Source organism: Suncus etruscus, chromosome X, assembly GCF_024139225.1.
Source record: "Suncus etruscus isolate mSunEtr1 chromosome X, mSunEtr1.pri.cur, whole genome shotgun sequence".
NCBI classification, from domain to species: domain Eukaryota; kingdom Metazoa; phylum Chordata; class Mammalia; order Eulipotyphla; family Soricidae; genus Suncus; species Suncus etruscus.
The window spans coordinates 112348572-112370966 of record NC_064868.1 but is presented as its reverse complement, the minus strand read 5'-3'; the positions used below and the strand labels follow the sequence as shown (position 1 = coordinate 112370966).

Genomic DNA, 22395 nt, shown 5'->3' with positions numbered 1-22395 from the left:
ACATGTAAACACACCCATCAAACTGAGTATTTCCCTCCAGAGAATTAGTTCACATTAACCATATTTCTTTATATTATGCTACAACTATGTAAAAGGTAATTTGGCAGAGGCAATAAAGAGAATTCTATGGATTGAGATGGCTTCATTTTAGAACAGTTATGTAAATGCATCAAATTTGGTTTTGGTCACTGGGTTGTCTTTTTGAAAGTCAGAAAACAGCCTAAAGATTTGTTTTGAGAAATAAGCCTACTCCCCAAAACAAACCAACAACCCTTTCCCGAAACTTCAGTTGTAGTTCCAGACTTTGAAGCATAAAAGGATAATGCAGAATACAGCAAGCAAGAAGTATAGAAATGTTGTCACATTACACACATTTGATAACAATCTCATTAAAAAGGACGGACCATTGTCATCCATTGTTTCAGTTTTCAATAGGTATTTTAAAAAGGTTATTCTACAGCTGAAACTGAATTTACTTGGGTAAGGGTATCTATTAAGCAAATGAAGTAAAGATTTTTGTTTCTTTCTTTTACTTAGGCATGATGATTTTAAAAGACTCAAACCTTTGCTGAAGACTCCTTGAGTTCGATGAGACTGTCCTGTAGAAAATGAATGGAGATGACAGGTGAGCTGGCATAGTTCTCAGAACCCAGAGGAACTTTGGAAAGTATGGCTGTAACCTGAAAATAAACCAGCTACTCCTTGTGAAGATAAATCTTGTGATGTTATTTTTATGATTATCAACAAGAAAAAAAAAAGTAAAACCATGTAATGGAATTGTAATGTTAAAAAAAACTATATGTAACAAAAATACATACTTTCTTCAGAATTTAAAAATCTCAATGCCACATCTTTTATAACATTGTACTTAAGCTACAATTAATGTTAAGAAACCGAAGAAAACAAAAACTAATTTTCTCCACAAAAAGTTTTTAGAACGTGGAGGCCACTGTGGAAGAACAACATTGCCTTACATTTGTATACTTTTTCTTTAATTGGGAGGTTGCAAGTTTCATTTTACTTGTGATTATCATATTCATTTTTTAGTTCTAGTCAGAAAACTGTGTGGCATTATATTAACAAGAAAAATCATTCTATAAAAGAGCAATCACTTTTTTACAAAGTGCCTCTGATTGTAATTCTCATACCTCCCAACAAAAACAAACATGTTAAAAATAAAAATATAAATAAATTACGGCATTCCACCACAGTGATCAATGCAGAATTAACTTACAGTTTTAAAAGTTCAATATACTGCAATTCAAAGATTCCATAAAATTAGATGATTTTAGAATTAAAATTAAATATGGTGCAAGGAATGGCTACCCTGAGTCTTCAAGAAGGCTACACCCACGATTTTGTGCTGCAGTTGAATGCCTGGGGTTTCTCTTTGCTGGGTGGTAGGATTGGATGCCACATCTGCTTTTATCGTAATGCAAGGTTCAACTTGTTGGGAACCGAATGGGTATAAACAAACCTCCAAGGGAAGATACAACAGAAGCTGCATGCTCACTGAATATAACAACTACAGGAGAACTGATCACCAAGGAGACTTTAAAATGGAACTCTTTTCAAGGCTCCTTCTTAGAAGGCACACATCGGTATGATGCTCATCAAGTAGCTTGATGAATTCAGAGGTATCTTGTTTATCCTGTATCATCCAGCAAGTCTTCAGAGCTAAATTCTTCATATTTATGCCGAAAAATAGGCTTCATTCTGCTGAAAAGATTCATTTGCTTGTAGCTACCATTGCACTCCAAAAAAGACTGCTTAAAGCAGTGAGGCACTTCTGGGTAAAATTTCTCTTGCACTTTCAAACATTATAAAATCAGTGCTAGGTCCTTGAAGTTTTAATACTTTTATAACAAAAATACTCAATTGGAAAAAAATCAGTCCACCAATGTGTAAAAAATGCATTTTTAATGCAATATAAAACCTCCAGTGGCTCCAGTGAATACTCGGCACAAGACTTGAAGGAAGTCAGGACACGTATTCCAAACAGGTGAGCCTAATACGGACGCTGCCTTCCTCAGGCTATACTAACCTTTACTGTTGAGGAATGTGATGGAGAAGGGTGGTTATCAATTTTACGGCGTTTTTGTTCTGTTGGGACAAAAAGAAAGTCACAACAAGGTTTACTTCCTTCCACATTTTCAGCCAAGTGGGTTTCATAAGTCAACTTTTAAGCTCAATATCAATTTTCCCAGATAACTTGCCAAACGACAATTAACTATACACAATAACCACAAAAGGTAAACAAATAAAAAGACAATTTACCCCTTTCAGGTTCTGCAGCATCTGATCGGGGAACAGGTGACTTCAAGGACCCAGAAACTGGTGGTTTTTCTCCTCCTTTAGAATTTTCCTTTGATTTCATTTCCTTTGCTATATCTCTTTCTCTGGATGGCTCCTTCTCTCTTTCCTTTTCTTGAGCCAATTTGGACTCTGTGTTGGGGACAGTGGTCTTGAATTTCTCATCTTTAGCTTTTTCATCCTTCTTCAATTTTTCTTTCTCTTTATCACTCTTAGGTGTTCTTTCCTTCGTCTCTCTTGCTTTATCATCTTTATTTGGCCGCTCTTCCTTCGGTTTTTCTTTACCATCTTTAGCAAGTACTCTGGCCTCTGGAGTAGTAGCTGGAGTCTTTTCTTTTTTCTCTTTCTCTTTTTCTTTTCCTTTTTCTTTTTCATTTTCTTTAACAGCTTTGCTGTTTAAGAATAAAAAATATGAGGTTTTATAATCAACTTTCATAAATACATTCTATATTTTAAATCCTAAAATTTCTTCCTTGTGCTTAACCTAAATTCTAAAATGAGCCTGAAGCAATAAACTCACTGGATTAGGAAATCCCTACTATGAACACTTTTTAACCACGATGCTTTTATATTTTTTTATGGACCACACCTGGCTCTATGCTCAGAAGACTACACGGGAGCCAGGAATTGAGCTCAGGTCCATCCTAGGTTGGCTGTGTGCAAGGCAAACACCCCACCACTGTGCTATCACTCCAGCCCCTACCCACAATGCTTAAACAAATTATTATTTAAAAGACTAAGAAAAAGTGGGACCGGAGCGATAGCACAGAGTTAGGGCATTTGCTTTGTATGTGGCTGGCCCAGGACAGACCTGGGTTCAATCCCTGGTGTCCCATATGGTCTTCAAGCCAGAAGCAATTTCTGAGCGAAGAGCCAGGAATAACCCCTGACTGAGCGTCACCGAGTGTGGCCCCAAAACGAAACAAAACAAAAAAAGAATATCTATCCTGTAAACATCATGCTGTTCTGCCTCAACCCAGATTTCTGAGGAACCCCTACAAAATATGTCTAGCACTCTTGTCTGCAAACAAGCCAGGGCAGGTTTTGTTTATTTTTTTGGTACTTTTGGGGGGGAGGCCACACCCAGCAGTGCTGAAGGGTAATTTCAATCCCCAATTCTGCCACACATCCAAATGTCATCTTGGCAGCTCTGATCTCTGTAGTTCTCTCACCATATACCATCTCTGGCCCCAGGTGTGTAGAAGTACCACAGCAAAGAGGTATGACCCTCAGCAAATACAACTAAAAGAAATCTGACCGCCAAAGTGACCTACAGTGAGCCTTACAACCAGCCCCCCACCCCCACTGGCACTGTCCACTATTGTCAAGTGTGTAAGCACTATAATCCTATGTGCAACTTCAAGTACTAAACTTCGAGATAAGTTTGTATATAACCCTGGTCACTGCAAAAACAAAGAAACACAATATGGAATTAAATGAATAAATAACATTCTATAACTAAAAGCAGTTCACCCTTTAAAAATTCCAGTATGACTTAAAGATAATTTAAAAGGAAGTATTCTTTATTCAGTAAAAATGTTTAAAAATATTGGGTCTATTTTATGTATATTCATAACTTTTGGTGTTTAGATGTTAAAAATCATAAATTATCCCACAAACCAAACAAGTGTATTGCTATAAGGAACTGAACTGCTTAGTTAGATGGATCACTGGTCTGAATCAATACCATTCTCTTACATTATTTATACTTTTATCTAGATTGTCCACAGCAACTGTTCTCTCTTAAATTTAATTAGGGTTCCATTCCTGGCATGGCATATAGTCCCATGATCACCATCAGGAGTAACCCAACCCCTAAGCATAGAGCTAGAAGTAGTCCACAGGCACAGACAAGCAAAGCACAAAAGGCTAACGCAATAAGTTATTTTAACTTCAACATCTAGCTTCCTCTGTACTACCCAGCAGGGAAAACAATGGTTGATCCAAGAATTATATGAATCTCATAAGAAGGATGTGAAACACATCATGAAAACAGGAACATACAAAATCCCAATAACTAACATAAATGATTTTCAGGGGCCCGGAGAGATAGCACAGCGGTGTTTGCCTTGCAATCAGCCGATCCAGGACCAAAGGTGGTTGGTTTGAATCCCGGTGTCCCATATGGTCCCCCGTGCCTGCCAGGAGCTATTTCTGAGCAGATAGCCAGGAGTAACCCCTGAGTACCGCCGGGTGTGGCCCAAAAACCAAAAACAAAAAAAATGTGATGTGGTTCAGTGACCAAGTGATTGATTATGTTAGGCCCTCGATTCAATCCACATCACTGAGGATGGGGGTTCTGAATTTTGACATATAGTAAGATTTCTTACCTATTAGAGCCACTATTTCCATTGTTTGAATTCCCTTTTGGTGTGGCAATAGCTTTATTAACAGCTTTCACACCACATTGAGATCTCTCCCTTGATTTATCTGAAACAAAGGTAAAGTTTTATTTTTGACAATCCCCAAGATATAGATAATTTCATGTCAAGAACAATTCATAATTAATTAAAAGAAAAGGCTAGAAAATTGACATTTATGTACTCCTACCAAGGGGATTTTTGAAAAAGGTTACATTTTACTTGCCATACAATATAGAACATTTTGGTTTGTTGACACAAAATACATTACTTATAAATTTCTATAAACAAACATACCAGTCTCCTCTGTACTGCTTTCATCAGATTTAGATGTATTTCCTATGCATGAAGAAGACCCACAACCAGGGCCATTTTGTATACTGGCAATTGCATTCCTCGGAGGAGGGTCTTTGTGATGAAACTCATTTTCAGGTATCATGTATGACTTTCTACTTTTCAACTGCCCAGAGTAGCTGAAAGTCGCACAAAGTATTTAAATATACAATACAAATCAAACAACAAAAAGCAAGTGGTTTAAATGAATAAAATTAGAAAATTTTCATTCTACTACTTGGAGCTAAAGAATATAAAACTAATTTTCAATAAGTTCTTGAAGGTCTTATAAGAGAGTCCTGATTCTTGAAAAAAATTCCATGTAACTAATCCTTATGTTAAGATGCCCCTTTCTTTCTCCTACTGAAGATCAGATAACTGATTATCAAATTACATTTCCCATCAGCGAAGATATATTTGACTTTTGAAACTGTGATCCAGTATAGACTGGAAGCTGATCATCAGAATCGACAACTCTCACCAGCCTGGGGGAACATGATCGCATGATCTCCCATAATCTCCTCAAGTAAGGCAGATAAACTTCAACACTGTAAAACATTTTAAAGTCTTCAGAATCCTTCTGTAATCTAGTCTCACAAACCACATTAAAGTATAAATTGTATTACCCCATAGCCAATGCATATAGATCTGGCCTCTTCTCCTTTTCTTCTTGGCAGATTTTATGAACTCTTCTTTCAAGTGCCTGACCCAAATTCAAAACTTTTGGGTACCAAGGAAGTATCTTTGTTAGCACAATCAGGATATTCCTGATATGAGTATATTCACCAGTTTCTAGGCAGTGTACGGATGCCTACAACAAATATTTTAAGATAAATTATTATGAATGTGTAAGTTTAAAAAGAAAAAAGTATCACATTTGAGAGTTTTTCTTTACCTTAGTTAATTTATAATGCCATTTATGTACAACATGTCGAAAATTTTCGTAATCTAATTGATCAGCTTTATTTCCACCATCAAATCCAGTTGCCCGTAATATAGTAAGGAATCCTGGATAGTTTCCACATTCCTATGGGGAAAGAGGCCATGAGAAAAAAAAAATTGTCGCTTTTAAGAAAAAGATCTGTCCTGTTAGCACAAAAGAGCACAGCTGAAACTTAAGTAGATTAATGAGTTCATGTGAAAGCATTATGTACGTGCATGATAGTTCTCACAAAGGGTTCAACTTATTCACATTTGAGAGAACAAAACAGTACATTTTAAAAAATAAATTGTGCTTATATCAGCCATACCTTTTCATATGTGGCTCTATCACTGTGCCACCTAGTCACAGTCTCTAACATGCAGCAAAGAAATCTCCCATATCGACTAGCTTCATTCTCAGTACAACTTGCAACTGTATAAATTATATCAGAGAAAACCTAGAGGGAACAAATGTTTGAAAAGCAAAAACGAAATGAGATCAAAACAGTTAAAAGATCATGCTATGGCAACAAATACTAAATGATTTAGAAAGTTGAGACTATCTTTTCCTCATTTCTTAGTATCTTTCTAACCCTTCTTTGATGTTTTTATGAAAGGGTAAAGGTTGACCTTTATATAAAGAATTTTAACCTATTATGAGAAACACAGAAAACCAAATGCAGACTTAAAAAAATTAAAATTGAGGGGGGGTGGGGCCGGGAAGGTGGCGCTAGAGGTAAGGTGTCTGCCTTACAAGCGCTAGCCAAGGAACGGACCGCGGTTCGATCCCCAGGCGTCCCATATGGTCCCCCCAAGCCAGGGGCGATTTCTGAGCACATAGCCAGGAGTAACCCCTGAGCGTCAAACGGGTGTGGCCCAAAAACCAAAAAAAAAAAATTGAGGGGGGGTGCTGGAGAGATAGCATGGAGGTAAGGCATTTGCCTTTCATGCAGAAGGTTGGTGGTTTGAATCCCAGCATCCCATATGGTTCCCCGAGCCTGCCAGGAGCAATTTCTGAGCATAGAGCCAGGAGTAACCCCTGAGCGCTGCCGGGTGTGACCCAAAAAACAAACAAAAAAATTAAAATAGGGAGACTGAAGCTGAAGTAATAGACAATGGCTAGGGTTTGTGCCTTGCATGTGACTGACCAGGTTTTGATCCCTGGTACCCATATGAAGTTATTTCTGAGCACAAAACCAGGAGTGAGCAAAGAACCAAGAGGAAGCCCTGAGCATCCCTGGGCATGGCCCCAAAACCAAAAACAAATTTAAGTAAAAATAAATTAGGGGTACTTAGGAAGCAAGCATTATTCAAAGTGTTCTGTATATAGAGATCCACTTTACCTTCACAACAATTCCATATAGTTATCTATTCTACTGATGAGAAAACTGAGACACAGGGAATTTAAATAACTTGCAATCATATACCTAGAAAGTAGAGATAGAATGTAAAGTTCAAGCATTTGGCTGCAGTTACTGCTTCTTTTGTTTTAGGGTCACACCTGGCAGAATTCAGAGTTTACTCTTAGCTGTGCTAAGGGAGGTAAACACTTCTGATCATTCCTGGAGGTGTTTGGGGGAGACTTACGTGGTGCTGTGGATCAAGCTGAGATCAGCCACATGCAAGGCCTGTACTATCTCTTTATCTCTGTACTCTCTCTTTAGCACCTTGAACTCAAGCTTTTAACCATACAAACCAATATTTCTATAAAGTTTCGTTATATCTGCAATATAAAGAACTTACTCTATCATAGCAAAGAAGTGTTGAAAAATTTGGAGTTTTCTGTTGATGAACCAATTCAACAAAACGAGCACAGTAAACAGCATCAATTGCTGAAAATATACACCGAGGAAATATACACAGCTGTAGAAACTTTGTGATGGTCTCATTTTTTGTAGATTCTAAAAATAAGTGAAGAACATAATAAATGGTAAACTTCCACGCATACTTTAAAGCCATCAAATGTGATGACAGTATTAACTTTAATGTAGAAAATGCTGTAAAACACAAACTGTAGTTTACAGCTAAAAGATCATGCCTAGTATGACTTTCATTTTCACTCTGTAAACTTTCTTCTATCCTATATCTCCACAAATATGATTTTTACAAAAAAGTTGAATGACAAGCTAATGACATAATTACAGGTCAATTAATCTCACCATGACCTAAATAAGTTTTCTTCAGTTGAACATATGAAGTTCAGTCTGTATTAGTAAATAACCAAAGATCTAGTGAACAGAATTAAAGATATAAACATGGTATACTTTAACAGCTCCAAACGTAAAAAGGTTCGCATATAAAATCTAACAGTTACATGAATGTTACAATCCAAAACTTACTTGCTAAAAGCCAGTTGTCCTTTTCCAGTTTTAATCTCTGCAAAACACGCTGCACATGTTCCATCTGCTTCTTTTCTTCTTCAAGTAGTTTGTCCTGCAGGGCAGTACAGCGCTCCTTTTCTTTTTTCTTTTTATTTGGAGGCTACAACGTATGTCAGATACTTTTCTAACTAAGAGTACAATGCCTTTCCCCTTGCTTTTAATTAAAAAATCTCAGAGATAAATGTGAATGTTATATTAATTATGATGACTTCAGCATGGACACTTAAGGGATTTGCTTGAATATATTTTCACATTCATTCAACAAATTTAGGACATGCTATCCAGTCTTCATACTCCGAACTTAAGACAATTCTTTCATTCTAATATCCCAATAGTCTATACATTGTGTGCATTTCATCAACTCCCCACTATCTATGCTTCAGTAACTCAGAATGATTTATGCAAAACCCACTTAACTGAGTTTCTCCCTTACTGCCAGTTCCACCCTCTATCAAATTAATACACCTCATAGTGGCTGCTACAAGTAATCTTCCTAAAAGTATCTATCACTATTCCTTCTTCTGGAATCAGTAGCTGTCAATGAGTAGGGCACTTACTTTACACACAGCCAAGCCACACTCAATCTCTGGTACCAAGTCCCCCGCTAGGATTGACCCCTGAGCAATGAGCCAGGAGTAAACCCTGAATACCTCCAGTTGTGGCCCCAAAACAAAAACAAACAAAAGACAAAATAGCTTTAGATTATACAAAACCATCTAAGATTCAATGTTATGTAATCTGACTCAAGCCTAACCATTCAAGTTTATCACTAAGATCACTCACTATAGTAAAAGTGGTCTCCTTGGGGCCAGTGATAGAGCGCTTGCCTTGTACATGATCAACCCCATCCCATATGGTCCCTGAGCCTGCCAGGATTAATTATTGAGTACAGAGCAAGGAATAAACCCTGAGCACAGCTGGATGTGACCCCAAACTACCACCATTTCTCTCACTCACATACAGAGATCTCCTGAAATATTTGCCTACATTATGCAATAATGCTTTCTCGAAAGAATTCTCCTTTGAGGAATGTTTTTCTTGAACTTGGAATCACACACACATATGCATTAAGTTGTTAACACAATCTTCAGCAGAAAAGGCAACTCAGATAATTTTTGTTGTATTCTATGTGCTTCTCTCCAACACTACTGAGCAACACCAGAGCTACACCCAAAGGTGCTCATAAGTCCCTGTGGTGTTGGAAATCGAACTCAGAGCCCTGTGCATGCCAAACAGATATGCCAGTACTTTGTACTATGTCCAAGGCCCCAAAGACATTTTGATTAACCATCATCCACTCACCAAAACCTTGCTTCAAATACCCACTGAGATGTAATAATTAAACTCATTATATAGCGGTAAGATCATAGCTTGGGGCCCGGAGAGATAGCACAGCGGTGTTTGCCCTGCAAACAGCCGATCCAGGACCAAAGGTGGTTGGTTTAAATTCCGGTGTCCCATATGGTCCCCCGTGCCTACCAGGAGCTATTTCTGAGCAGACAGCCAGGAGTAACCCCTGAGCAAGGCCGGGTGTGGCCCAAAAAACCAAAAAGCCAAAAAACCAAAAAAAAAAAAAAGAAAGAAAAGAAAAGATCATAGCTTTAAGTAATCCAAGTTCAAAGTATGGACAAATGAGAATACTATAATGTTACAATGCTTGAGCTATTAGAACAAAAACTTACCATTTCCTGGTTATCATCAATTGCTTTCATCTGGATTTTAAGTTTATTTACTTCTCGTTCATAGCTCGTATGTGGAACTGCAAGATCATACATTGTTAACGACCAAAATGTAGCGTAGAATTGAGGGCTGATGTCATCCCAGACTTTGGAAACATGTAAAGAGACCACTGCTTCATGTACAGGAGCCATCACCATCTCACATGATGTAATATACTTATGAACTTTATGTTGTTGTTTACTTCCTTTCTCTGATTTCTTAAGTTCATCATACTTTGACTAAAGGTAAAAGTAAATATAAACATATAATGCAATTTAAAGAATTGACTGACTATAAATACCTAAGTTCCCCTTTCAAGAACCAAAAGACAATTCATATATATGGTACAGAATGCTAGTTTATTCCTAACATTTATGGTAAAAACAATCCCTAGAAACTGTTCAAATCTTTAGTCCAGTGTATTCACTGGGAGCTTTTTCAGAAGGTTCTATTGAATCTGACCTGCTGAGTAATAGCAGAAATAGGCAAGTATATGCCACATATATTCTCTTCATCCTACTAAAAGTGCTACATCAAGGATTGATCACTGAGAATTACGACACAACTTTTATGATATTCAAGAAAATGAACATAGAAGGTCTTTAGATGAGGCAGAATAGAACTAACAACCAATCAGAAGATAAATGTTTAATCACTATAGATATTCCTCTATCTGCTGTGTAGAATTTTCAATTAAGAGCAATGGTAAATGATATTATGTGGAAGTATACCAAACATAAAAAAGAAATGTTACAAAATGGATTTGTTATTATCTAATGTCCTTCAGTTTCTTTAAGATGAAAGCATTCTCATGTAGAGAAATTCATTTAGCAAAGAGGTTGACAGAAGGACAATGGTGGAAGATCATGGGTACTTTGGTGGTACTTGTAGTAGTACAGGAACTTTGCATATCAATACTATATATACTGATTATGATTTATTATAATTAAAAATGTTTATGGTCAGGGCCAGAGAGATAGCATAGTGGTAGGGTATTTGCCTTGCATGCAGCTGACCCAGGACAGACCTGGGTTCGATTCTTGACGTCCCGTATGGTTCCCTAGCCAGGAGCGATTTCTGAGCACATAGCCAGGAGTAACCTCTGAGTATCACAGGGTGTGGCCCAAAAACAACAAAAAATGTTTATTGTTTATAACCAAAACTTTTGATTTTGGTTAATTATATTATCACTGTTGTAATCCTATTACCCAAGTATAATAAAAATTATAAACTTTTATTAGAATACAATTCAATATATTCACTTGTGTATTTCTCTAGCCACTTTTGTGCTTCATTGCAGAAATTTGAGATTTTTAAAAAATCTTTCCAATTTTTAACCAGGGACCTTGATTTATAAATTTCCAGCATAGAGTTGCAACTCCACACCCACCACTAGTGACCCATCTATTCACCAATATTTCAAGGTCCCTTCCCATTCTATTTTTATGGAAACCTCATTTTCCCCTTATTATAGCTTGTATCACATGTTAATAATAGTGTTAACAGTTCTGAAGACAGTTACCTCTATTATAATCAAAGTGCTAAAGTTACATTTAGTCCACTACATCATTCCTTCCAACACTAACAATCCCTTTGTCTGGCACTCTTTAAGTTTTCTAAACTTAATTTAAAAAAAACTTGCTCCAGAGTGGTTGATATGACACCCTGATGACTTGGTAAACATCAACAACTTGCTTTCAAGACAGGTTTCCCTGCATCACCACCAAATGGTGAGATGAAACCAGAAGGTACTCAGTGACACCCTGACTTCGACGTAAGATCTGTGCAAAAACCAAGATCTCTAATTACAGAAACCTGACTGCAATAACCGTCATTAAAGAGAACTTTCACTGGGATCATGAAGAAAGACTGTGAGCTTAGACAACTTAGTATGCCCAGAGCCTGAGGTTGGTCTATGGCAGGATGCCTCATGGGTAGGGTTTCCCTGTTTGCAGGCCAAAGGTTTTTCCTTTCTATTTTCCCCAACTTTTGCTGTGCCTGTGCTAAAAAATTAACCTGCCACATACACACCTTGTTTTTCTTCTTTTTTATAGGGGCTCCCATCTCTTTCATAGAACATTGGGATACAGATTACTTTGTTTTACCTCATTATTTCTGCATTTTTCTATAAAATTAAGAAGAAAGATAAGAAAGGATGGGGGTCAGGGACCAAGTGGTCTCAGGTGCATTGGTGGAGGGGAAAAAAGGACAGAACTAAATATCCAAGCCAAAGTCAACAAGAACAGAATCAAGAGACCTAAACAATATAAACTAAACTGGCAGACCAGGGGACAAAAGGTGGTGGTATAGGATGCACCCTGGGAACATTGGTGAAGGGAGGTGGACACTGGTGGTAGAAATGGCCCTGATTCATTGTATATATGAAATTCAACTATGAAGGACTTCGTAGATTACAATGGTTTCAATAAAATAAAAGTTAAAAATAAAGTTGGGCCAGGCACTACCCATGAATATAAACCAAGGAGAAGATTAAAAGAACTCTCCACTTCTTTATATTTAAAAAAGCACTACCTCATTCAGTTCTGCTAACAACATGGAACTCAGAACTATGTCAGAAATGAAATGTTCCATTTCTCATTCTGCACCATGATAGGCAAAAATCTGTTGTTTCCTTACAGTCCAGACTGCTACTATCCCTCAAACTCACTAGATTGAAGGCATAGCATGAACTTTGTTGCAGAGGCTATCCCATGCAAGTTCTCAGAATCCTATAATTCTGGAAGTGGAAAATTAGAACACATATATAAAACCTGTTCTCCCAACTTAAAGAGCATACTGGTAACTGCTGAGACCACACAGGCAACAAAGCTGAAGAATATAATGAAGAGGTCCCACATATCTGAGACGCGAACAGCAATTAATATATTTTTTAAAAAATTTAAAATGTTATGGGTAGATCCTACTGATGGTAGTTAAAGAGAATTTATGTGAGAAGAATAATACCTGATATAGAACAGTAATGTATGTAATAATGCTGAAACTACCTGCATAAAACTGCTTAACTACCTAACTTTGGCAAGATATAGAATACAAACCAGGGGGGGAGGGCTTTCTTTTGGATCTTTGTTGAAAAATGGGTTTCAGCAAAAGTGAAAATATGATTAACAGTATAAAAAAGTGGAAAAGACAGCCCAAGACTCCTCCCAATTATTCAGTTCTAAATCTATGATTTCTATTGCTCGGCATCCCGGCCCTAGATAACTATCTTATTAAAATGCATAGCATGGTCAGAAAGTAAGTTTAATTCCCTCTTCAAGCTCACATCTTCAGATGGAGATACATAACATTTCTAATATCAAGTCACCAGGAAAACTAAATCAAGAGAACAGAACTGACATCCACTATTAACTGCTATACTCATATCTGCCAAATAATCTGTGTAGTTTTTGACTGGCTAAATTATCTCCATGACAAGCTGCTGGAACTCATTAACATTCAGGTTCTAATCAGAGGCTCTTCAAGGGAGACTTCCATAGAAGAAGCAAAGCAAGGATTCCTAGGTAAGTATAAATTCCCATAGAGTGCAGCAAAAGTTGCTTAGAAACTAACTCCATTTCCAAAGGTTGGATTATGGCCCATCGTTAAAAGACAAGCCTGTCTTGGTTACATAGCCACTTTTGTATAGTTCCATTTTCTTGCTTAAGTTCAAGAGGAAAACATTATTTATCAGACTTCTGTATCTCTGAAACCACAGAGACAGTATTTCACACATTACACCTGTATCAGAATCATTTAGTGTTTATTAAAAAAAAACAAGCAGTATATCTAGGTACCATTCATATTAGTTAACTAGAATATGAGGCAGACTTAGGTCGTATTTGTAGGAGAATGGTACAGCTATAAATCCAAAGTATAGACTCAGCAACATCAAAAACAGGAGATCTACGCTGCAATCATCAAAAACTTTGCGATGTGATATCAGGGTGGCAGGCAGGGGATGGGGATGAAGGAGGATGGGAGAGGAAGACAAAGGGGAAGTAATATGGGAGCATTGGTGATGGGAGTTGATATTGATAGTAGAATGGTGTTGAAATATTGTATGGCTAAACTCAACTATTAATAACTTTGTAAATCATGGTTCTTTAAATTTTTTTTAATTTGAAGACATGACATGGAGAGTTTATATCTGTCAAACAAAAATGACTTTACAAATAAAATCATTAAATATGTGCAACAATTCTTAGTGACAGCAAAGATACTTATACTTACAGAAATATGATGCGCATACATTGGCCTAGACAGGAAAAATGCTGCATCATGGGGTGTATGAAACTCATTACATAGCACATCAATTGAAGGAACTCGCTTTATATAATCTTCTGTGCTTAAATTGGATGCTAAAAACCCACCAAACTGTACCAGAGTATCATGACACTAAAATTAAAAATAAGACAAAAAAGTAAAACGTTTAAACAAAACATTGTCTCAAAAAATAAGATACCATTTTATCAATATTTTATTAGCAATTAAGAACTCAAATTTTAAAACTTGAAAGAATTTTAGAGACAATCTAGACATAACCCTATTACAAAATTACAAAGGCAAATGCACTTTAAGAACTAGCATTACACTTTAATATAGACAATTAAATTCAAAGCTAGATGTTGGGGGTCCAAAGAGAGAGTACAGCAAGTAGAGTATTGCTTTGCACACTATTGACCCAGGTTTGATCTCCAGTACCCCATAAGGTTCCCCAAGCACCACCAGGAGTGATTCCTGTGTGCAGTCAAGAATAATCCCTGAATATCAGAAACTGTACCCCCACACTGCACACACACAAAATACAATTTAAGTTTAAAGCAGAATAATACATTCATAAATCACAAACAAAAAAAAACAAGTCTTTTATAAGAAGTTAATTCTGAGCCAGAGAAATAGTATATCAGTAAGATGCAGCTAACCTGGGCATAATTCTCAGGCACCACATATGATTGGTTCCCTGACCCCCAACAGTAGTGATCCTAGAGCGCAAAATAAGCCCTAAGTAAGTCCTGGCCCCAAAACTAACAAACAAAAAAACAAAGTAAATTAATTACGTAGCCTTTAACATATAAAAATTTTATATTCAATATGTCAAAAACCTAAACTAATTAAGTCTACAAAATGTGTTTTAAAACCACCAAAGATATTATAAGAGGTTAAAAAATTAAAGCACATCTACTTTACTGACATTAAAATTCCAGATCTCCAAATACTGGGAAAGATCTATATAAGATCTCTAGATCTATATAAGATCTCTCTCCTTCTTCCTTCCTTCCTTCCTTCCTTCCTTCCTTCCTTCCTTCCTCCCTCCCTCCCTCCCTCCCTACTCCCTTCCTCCCTTCCTCCTTCATTCCTTCCTCTTTCTTTCTTTCTTTCTTTCTTTCTTTCTTTCTTTCTTTCTTTCTTTCTTTCTTTCTTTCTTTCTTTCTTTCTTTCTTTCTTTCTTTCTTTCTTTTTTTTTCTTTTTTTTCTTTTTTCTTTTTCTTTTATTTTTTGCTTTTTTTTTTGCCTTTTTGGCCCACATCTGGTGATATTCAGGGTTTACTCCTGACTATGTGCTCAGAAATTGCTCCTGGCTCAAGAGACCATATGGGACACGGGTGATCAAAGCAAGGTCCTTTCTGGATCAGCCATGTGCAAGGCAAATGCCCTACCACTCAGAATATCCTTTCATGCACAGAAATAGCCCCCACTTCAAAAATGTCTATTATATTAAAAATTCAGTCAGGGGGGGCCGGAGAGATAGCATGGAGGTAAGGCGTTTGCCTCTCATGCAGGAGGTCATCGGTTCGAATCCCGGCGTCCCATATATGGTCCTCCCGTGCCTGCCAGGAGCAATTTCTGAGCCTGGAGCCAGGAATAACCCCTGAGCACTGCCGGGTGTGACCCAAAAACCACAAAAAAAAAAAAAATTCAGTCAGGAAATGCAAAACGACTTTTTTTCAGATTATATCACATTCTCTATTTTCCATTAGGGCTGGGGAAAGAGCTCAATGGCTCTTTCCTAATTAAATGGGAAAGGTGGGGATAATCTCTGGTGATAGATAAATGGTTCTCTGAGCACTGGGACAAGAGTGGCCTCCAAACACCACACTGGGTAGACCATAACAAATATAATAAAAATACCAATATAAACACCAGCAATGTCGTTCAGAACAAAAGCACATGCCACGGCCAGGTTTGATTCCAGCACCAAAAACACACACACAAGTCACTTTAACTTGCCTGATCATAGAGCTTTCCCACAAGTTTCAAATGCTTCTCGCCACCTTCTTGAAAGATTACCCCATTTCTCTGCTGAGCCATAAGTAAACAGAGGGGAAGAGCAAGATCATGATCCAACAGTGCATCTTTTAACCGCTGAGAGGATTTTTTAGTGTTCCTGATCTGGCCGAAATAACCACCCTGATAAGAAAATACAAAATTAAACACTGCACAGCAGATACACATGCCATGTAACTTGAAAAATAACAGTTATGAGCCTATAGATCATACCCATACTCAATATTCCATTTCATCCTTCACAAATTTAAATAACACTATAACTATAATCACTAGTTTATAGACTGTAAATTTACAAACTGTCAACTGACTACCTTATGCATATTTTCCATTTTTAACGTTAGAGTTCCTTAAACAGAAGGGAATGATCCAACAACAAAGTAATGATGTTGAGATTGATTCCAGTTATGATATCAGGGGTCAAAGAACTTTGGTATTTATTTACTATCTCTTGCATTTTGTTTCGGGTTTTACAAAGTTTAAAAAAAATCAATATTCGATGTGGTGGTATCGCGGTCGGGCCAGACGATGGATGAACATTCATGGTGAATGGAGCCCATCTTCTCGCTCTGCCAGCGGGCCCCTCACTCCTCCCCACTCCAGTGTGTCAGGGGTACAGAACCCGGCCCGACCTCGCTCTCTTCGCTCAGGGCGGGAACCCTCTAAGGCAGCAGACAGCCCTCGCGTGGTGGTCTTTTTGAGCCTAGCCAGCTTCCCCACCCCACGGTGGAGGTGGGGGCCGCCCGTTGAACGGCGCCTGCGCTGTTGAGCTTCCACGTGGTCTTCTTCCACGTGGTCTTCCGTGGTGCACGTGGAGCGCTCCAGGTCGACCGTTAGGTGCACTAGGCTGAAGGGATGGTGGATGCCGTTGTGCCAGCGGGATCCCCTCGGGGCAACCAGGGCCTCTTAAAGAAGACCTCGCAAGCCCGGCGCTTCCCCCCTTCTCTTTGTTGGGGGAAGAGCTGGCCCCTCATCCTGGCGGGCAGGAGTCGATAGCCGAGCTGCCGTGGCAGAGGGACAGAAGGTTCCCCAGAAGGCAAACACGGACCTGGCCACCATGCATCTTGGTAACTCCTACTGCAGACCCCCCCAACTTTCGTGTTTCCCCCTGTGAGGAAGCCTGACAGGTACCGCTCGCCTGGGTTTTCGGGAAGGTCTTCTCTAGCGATCCGAGAGGGTGCTTTCGGACAGTTTGTCACTGGGGGTGCCAGAGTCCCCCATTGGGTCCACTGCCCCTCCTTCCGCCTCTGTGCACTGCCAGCCACAGGTAGCCAGAGGTCTGCTGCAGGCAGGGGGAGTTTTGCGATCTGGCGCCCACTCCTCAGCCTACCACTGTGCCTCCCCCAACCCCCGAGTAAGGGGAGGGTCCTGTCGAGTGAGCCGGCGTCCCGTAAGAAATCAATAAAAAGGGCCCGGAGAGATGGCACAGCTGCGTTTGCCTTGCAAGCAGCCGATCCAGGACCAAAGGTGCTTGGTTCGAATCCCAGTGTCCCATATGGTCCCCCGTGCCTGCCAGGAGCTATTTCTAAGCAGACAGCCAGGAGTAACCCCTGGGCACCGCCGGGTGTGGCCCAAAAACCAAAAAAAAAAAAAAGAAAAGAAAAGAAAAGAAAAGAGATAGCACAGCGGCATTTGCCTTGCAAGCAGCCGATCCAGGACCAAAGGTGGTTGGTTCGAATCCTGGTGTCCCATATGGTCTCCCGTGCCTGCCAGGAGCTATTTCTGAGCAGACAGCCAGGAGTAACTCCTGAGCACCGCCGGGTGTGCCCAAAAACCAAAACCAAAACAAAACAATAAAAAATTTAAAAAGGGGGCTGGTGAGGTGGCGCTAGAGGTAAGGTGTCTACCTTACAAGCAATAGCCAAGGAAGGACCGTGGTTCGATCCTCCGGCGTCCCATATGGTCCCCCCAAGCCAGGGGCAATTTCTCAGTGCTTAGCTAGGAGTAACCCCTGAGCATCAAAAGGGTGTGGCCCCAACCCCCCCCCAAAAAAAACTAAAAAAAAGAAAAAGAAAATAATCAATATATCTTGGGGCCAGAGAGATAGATAGCATGGAGGTACGGCATTTGCCTTATATGCAGAAGGAGGGTGGTTCAAATCCCAGCATCCCATATGATCCCCCAAGCTTGCCAGGAGCAATTTCTGAGCATAGAACCAAGAGTAACCCCAGAGCACTGCTGGGTGTGACCCACCAAAAAAAAATCAATATTATCTCAATCTTTTCAAAGGAATGGGAGTAAGGACAGTTGTCAAAAGATTATGAATTCAGAATCATGTAGGTATTTGAATTTTTTTAGAATGGTCATGTACACATTTTTTACTTAAAAGTCTATAAATAAAAGAGACTCTTACTTCGGCTTTTAATTGTTCTCCACCAGTCATGGCCTCAAGTTGCTCCATTGTCATTTCCTCTGTAATTTCTATTCCTGCCATTTTTTGTACCACCTCTTTCAATATAAGCAGGTCAAAACTGTTCGAAAAATAAGAAATACTTACTTCTTATAAACTGAAAATTTATAATATATTAATATACTCAGAAACATTTATGGGAGACATAAATGTGCTTTTTAGAAAAAAACTGCCATCCTTAGATCATATTAAAAAATATTTGCTATATGTTTGTGCTTAGGTAAATTTTTATTTGGAAGTAATGTGTAACTTTGCAGATAGAATGTGAAGATATAAACAATAAAAAGCAAATCAAATATCTTTTTATCTCAACAAACTTCTAGAAATCTTTTTTCCACTATTCACTTTTTTAAACTCCTATTCATTTTCTCATTTGTGCTGCCATCCCTCCTCCTCTCCTTTCCACACATCCTATACCTAACTCAGCAACACAAAAACAAAAACTTTGAACATTTGAGAGCAGAGTTTAAATTTCTTACTTGGAAATAATTTGAAACTTATAGATAGAATACAAAGGTAAAAACAACCACATCTTTTTTTTTTTTTTTTTTTTTTTTTTGGTTTTTGGGCCACACCCGTTTGACGCTCAGGTGTTACTCCTGGCTATGCGCTCAGAAATCGCTCCTGGCTTGGGGGGACCATATGAGACACTGGGGTATCGAACCGCGGTCCTTCCTATGCTAGGGCTTGCAAGGCAGACACCTTACCTCTAGCGCCACCTTCCCAGCCCCAACTCATCATTTTTATACTTAATAATACTTTTATCTAATTTGTGCTCAAAATTATTTTTAATCAGTAGAATCAATAATGTTCATTATAGCATTTTGTTTTGAAACCACACCCAGTGATGTTGAGGGTTCAGTTTTGACAATTCTCTGGTGCCAGAGATCAAACCTGGACTCCATGCTGCATACCAAGTATGTACCCCAGTCTGTTAAACTATCCCCCAACCCCTTTATTGCATTATTTTATCCTCCAGTACCAGATATAGTTTTGTGACATAGTCATTATTCATTCTAAACAACCTAATTACTAGCACACTGAATATAAAAAAAGCACTAAAGCTGGACTCTGCACTGAGGTTTACTGGCACAGGGCCTAAAAAGGGGCAGCCCATCTACCAATAGAGGAACTTTCTGGGGGAGGGAGGTGACTGGGCAATATTCAGGCTGTGCCTAGGGCTTAGTCTTGGCTCTCCTGGTGAGACTTGGAGGACCTTATGTGGTGCCAGGGATCAAACTGGGATCAGTCATATGCAAAGTCCCCTACTTGGGTAATAGTTAAGAATATCACATAGCTTTTGTTTTCTCACAAAACGTTTTTGAAAAATTTTCAACTTCTTAAATTCTAGGTAATCAACTGCTCCTGAAGTGCGCTCACTCTTGCACTCTCGCTCTCTCCCTACACACACACACACACACACACACACACACACACACACACACACACACACACACACACACACAACGTTAATTCAAGGCCTAAGCACTATGGGTCCTGAGTGTACTAATACAACTGATAAATGCTAATACTATTTATTCAATATCCACAAAGTATTGAAACTTAAAAAATTTGATTCAAAAAATTAACTATGGTCTAAAAATACTATGTACACCCTCAAAAATAAACATGCTTAACCTCAATTACTTACCATACATTAATCATTAGTGTAAAATATTGGTATGAGATTCATAATATGCTTCATTAATCATTTATTTTAAATCATTAATAAAAATGAATGTTTAAAGTATTATAGGTCTTTATTATTCATCCATATAATTTTTCAAAAGAAGTAATTACCTGTTAAATTATAGTTATTCTTAACATTCCATACAAATTATTGGGAAATGATTCCTTCAAGCTTACAACTAAGTTTTTCAGAAAGAAAATCAATATTCTGATATCATAGAGATTGCAAATCACTTTAATTATTGGACTTCATTTACATACAATTTGCTATACCTTTTGCCTGCTTTCAGTTGATTGGCTACGTACTGAAGAAGTCCAGCAAGATCAATTGGGTATTTCCGAAAAACTGCACCACAGAAACTAGCCAGACCTATATGAAATAAAAATTGGATAAAAACAGTTTATACAACAAAATGTACACTATTAAATGCTATTCCCTCAACTAATTCAATTTCTTAAACCAAATTAAGTAGGAATAAAGGCTGATGCCATTGAGTGAAGATTTATAATTAGTAATAGCTTTCTGTGAGTATACAAAAGGTGAATCAACGAATGTGAATATGCTTTGCATATATTCCAATAAAAGATGAAGCAAGACCCTAAGGCCAAAATAACTTACATGCATGACTAAATAGTTTTCTGATTTTAAAAGGAAGAAAAGAGAGTTAAATCCAAGATTCAGCTATCAGACAAAATATATAGAAATAGGGGACAGATGGGCCCGGAGAGATAGCACAGCGGTGTTTGCTTTGCAAGCAGCTGATCCAGGACCAAAGGTGGTTGGTTCGAATCCCGGTGTCCCATATGGTCCCCCGTGCCTGCCAGGAGCTATTTCTGAGCATATAGCCAGGAGTAACCCCTGAGCATCACCGGGTGTGGCCCAAAAACCAAAAAAAAAAAAGAAATAAGGGACTGAGCGGTGGTGCAAGTGGTAAGGCCTTGCCCATGCTAGCCTAGGATGGACCGTGGTTCAATTCCCCCAGGGTCTCATATGGTTTTGAGCACATAGCCAAGAGTAACCCCTGAACGTCACAGGGTGTGCCAACCCCCCAAACACATATATAGAAATAAAAGGGAAGTGGCTTCACATACCAAGCACTTTTAAAACTGTGTTAGTAATTCCATTTAAATCTTCATGATAATCATCTCAGATTGGTATAAATCTATGTATAAAGCAAATTAGGAACATACATGTCTTGGAACTTGCTCATAGTTCAAAGTTGGTACAAGAGAGTGATTGAAAACTATATTTAGTTTTGTTTCAGAGCCTGTGACATTAAATTGAATACAACAAAATTTTGCATTCTACTTAGTAAATGAATCATCAACAAAGCACACATCCCACAAATGTTCACATTAAGAATAAAACTTTTTATCTGTAAACATTCTTCAAGTTTGTAGAGCCAAAAAATATTAAAAGCAGTACAAATTCAAGAAGCATAAGAAAAGATCAATTTTAACCAATAGCCCTTAATATGTGTAGCAATGAAATGCCAGTTAAAATACGGTAATCCTAAAAAGTCAACTTCTAGCCTTTTGGTGTTTGGGGCTATACACGGTGACACTCAGCAGTTACCTCTGGGTATGCACTCAGAAACTGCTCCTGGCTTGGGGACCAGACGGGACACCTGGGGAACAAACCTCAGTCCATTCTAGGCTTGCGCGGGCAAGGCAGGTGCTCTGCGCTACTGCTCCAGCCCCAATATATAGTTTTATAATAACTATTTTCTAACCACCTAAATGATAAAGATTAAATACATGCCACCCCACCTTCAAGAAGTTTGCATTTCTGTGGAAAAGGAAGTTCAAATTTCGATGACAAGCATACCATAAGACTACAGAACAGGTACATCTAATTATGAATTTTGGGTGCAAATGCCAACAGGAAGAGCTTTCTGAAAAGGGTAAAATCTAGTTAAGTACAGAGAAAATATGGTCAAGATGTCAAATGTACATGGAAACACATTCTAATTAAAGGCCAGAA

The 22395-nt window shown here is 38.4% G+C and overlaps 1 protein-coding gene across 1 annotated transcript in view; it reads right to left on the bottom strand.

The window, feature by feature from the left end:
- The window catches only part of THOC2 (THO complex subunit 2), a 131658-nt gene that overhangs the window by 9655 nt on the left and 99608 nt on the right, over nucleotides 1–22395 (bottom strand). The window contains exons 20-34 of the mRNA XM_049767072.1: nucleotides 20685–20781; nucleotides 18666–18783; nucleotides 16256–16435; nucleotides 14258–14422; nucleotides 9991–10266; nucleotides 8267–8408; nucleotides 7671–7828; nucleotides 6257–6385; nucleotides 5902–6033; nucleotides 5633–5817; nucleotides 4971–5146; nucleotides 4644–4743; nucleotides 2278–2705; nucleotides 2045–2103; nucleotides 564–599 (exon numbers count right to left, since the gene is read on the bottom strand). Of these exons, the coding sequence (XP_049623029.1) occupies nucleotides 564–599; nucleotides 2045–2103; nucleotides 2278–2705; nucleotides 4644–4743; nucleotides 4971–5146; nucleotides 5633–5817; nucleotides 5902–6033; nucleotides 6257–6385; nucleotides 7671–7828; nucleotides 8267–8408; nucleotides 9991–10266; nucleotides 14258–14422; nucleotides 16256–16435; nucleotides 18666–18783; nucleotides 20685–20781 (2381 nt within the window). The remainder of the gene's footprint in view (nucleotides 1–563; nucleotides 600–2044; nucleotides 2104–2277; nucleotides 2706–4643; nucleotides 4744–4970; nucleotides 5147–5632; nucleotides 5818–5901; nucleotides 6034–6256; nucleotides 6386–7670; nucleotides 7829–8266; nucleotides 8409–9990; nucleotides 10267–14257; nucleotides 14423–16255; nucleotides 16436–18665; nucleotides 18784–20684; nucleotides 20782–22395) is intronic.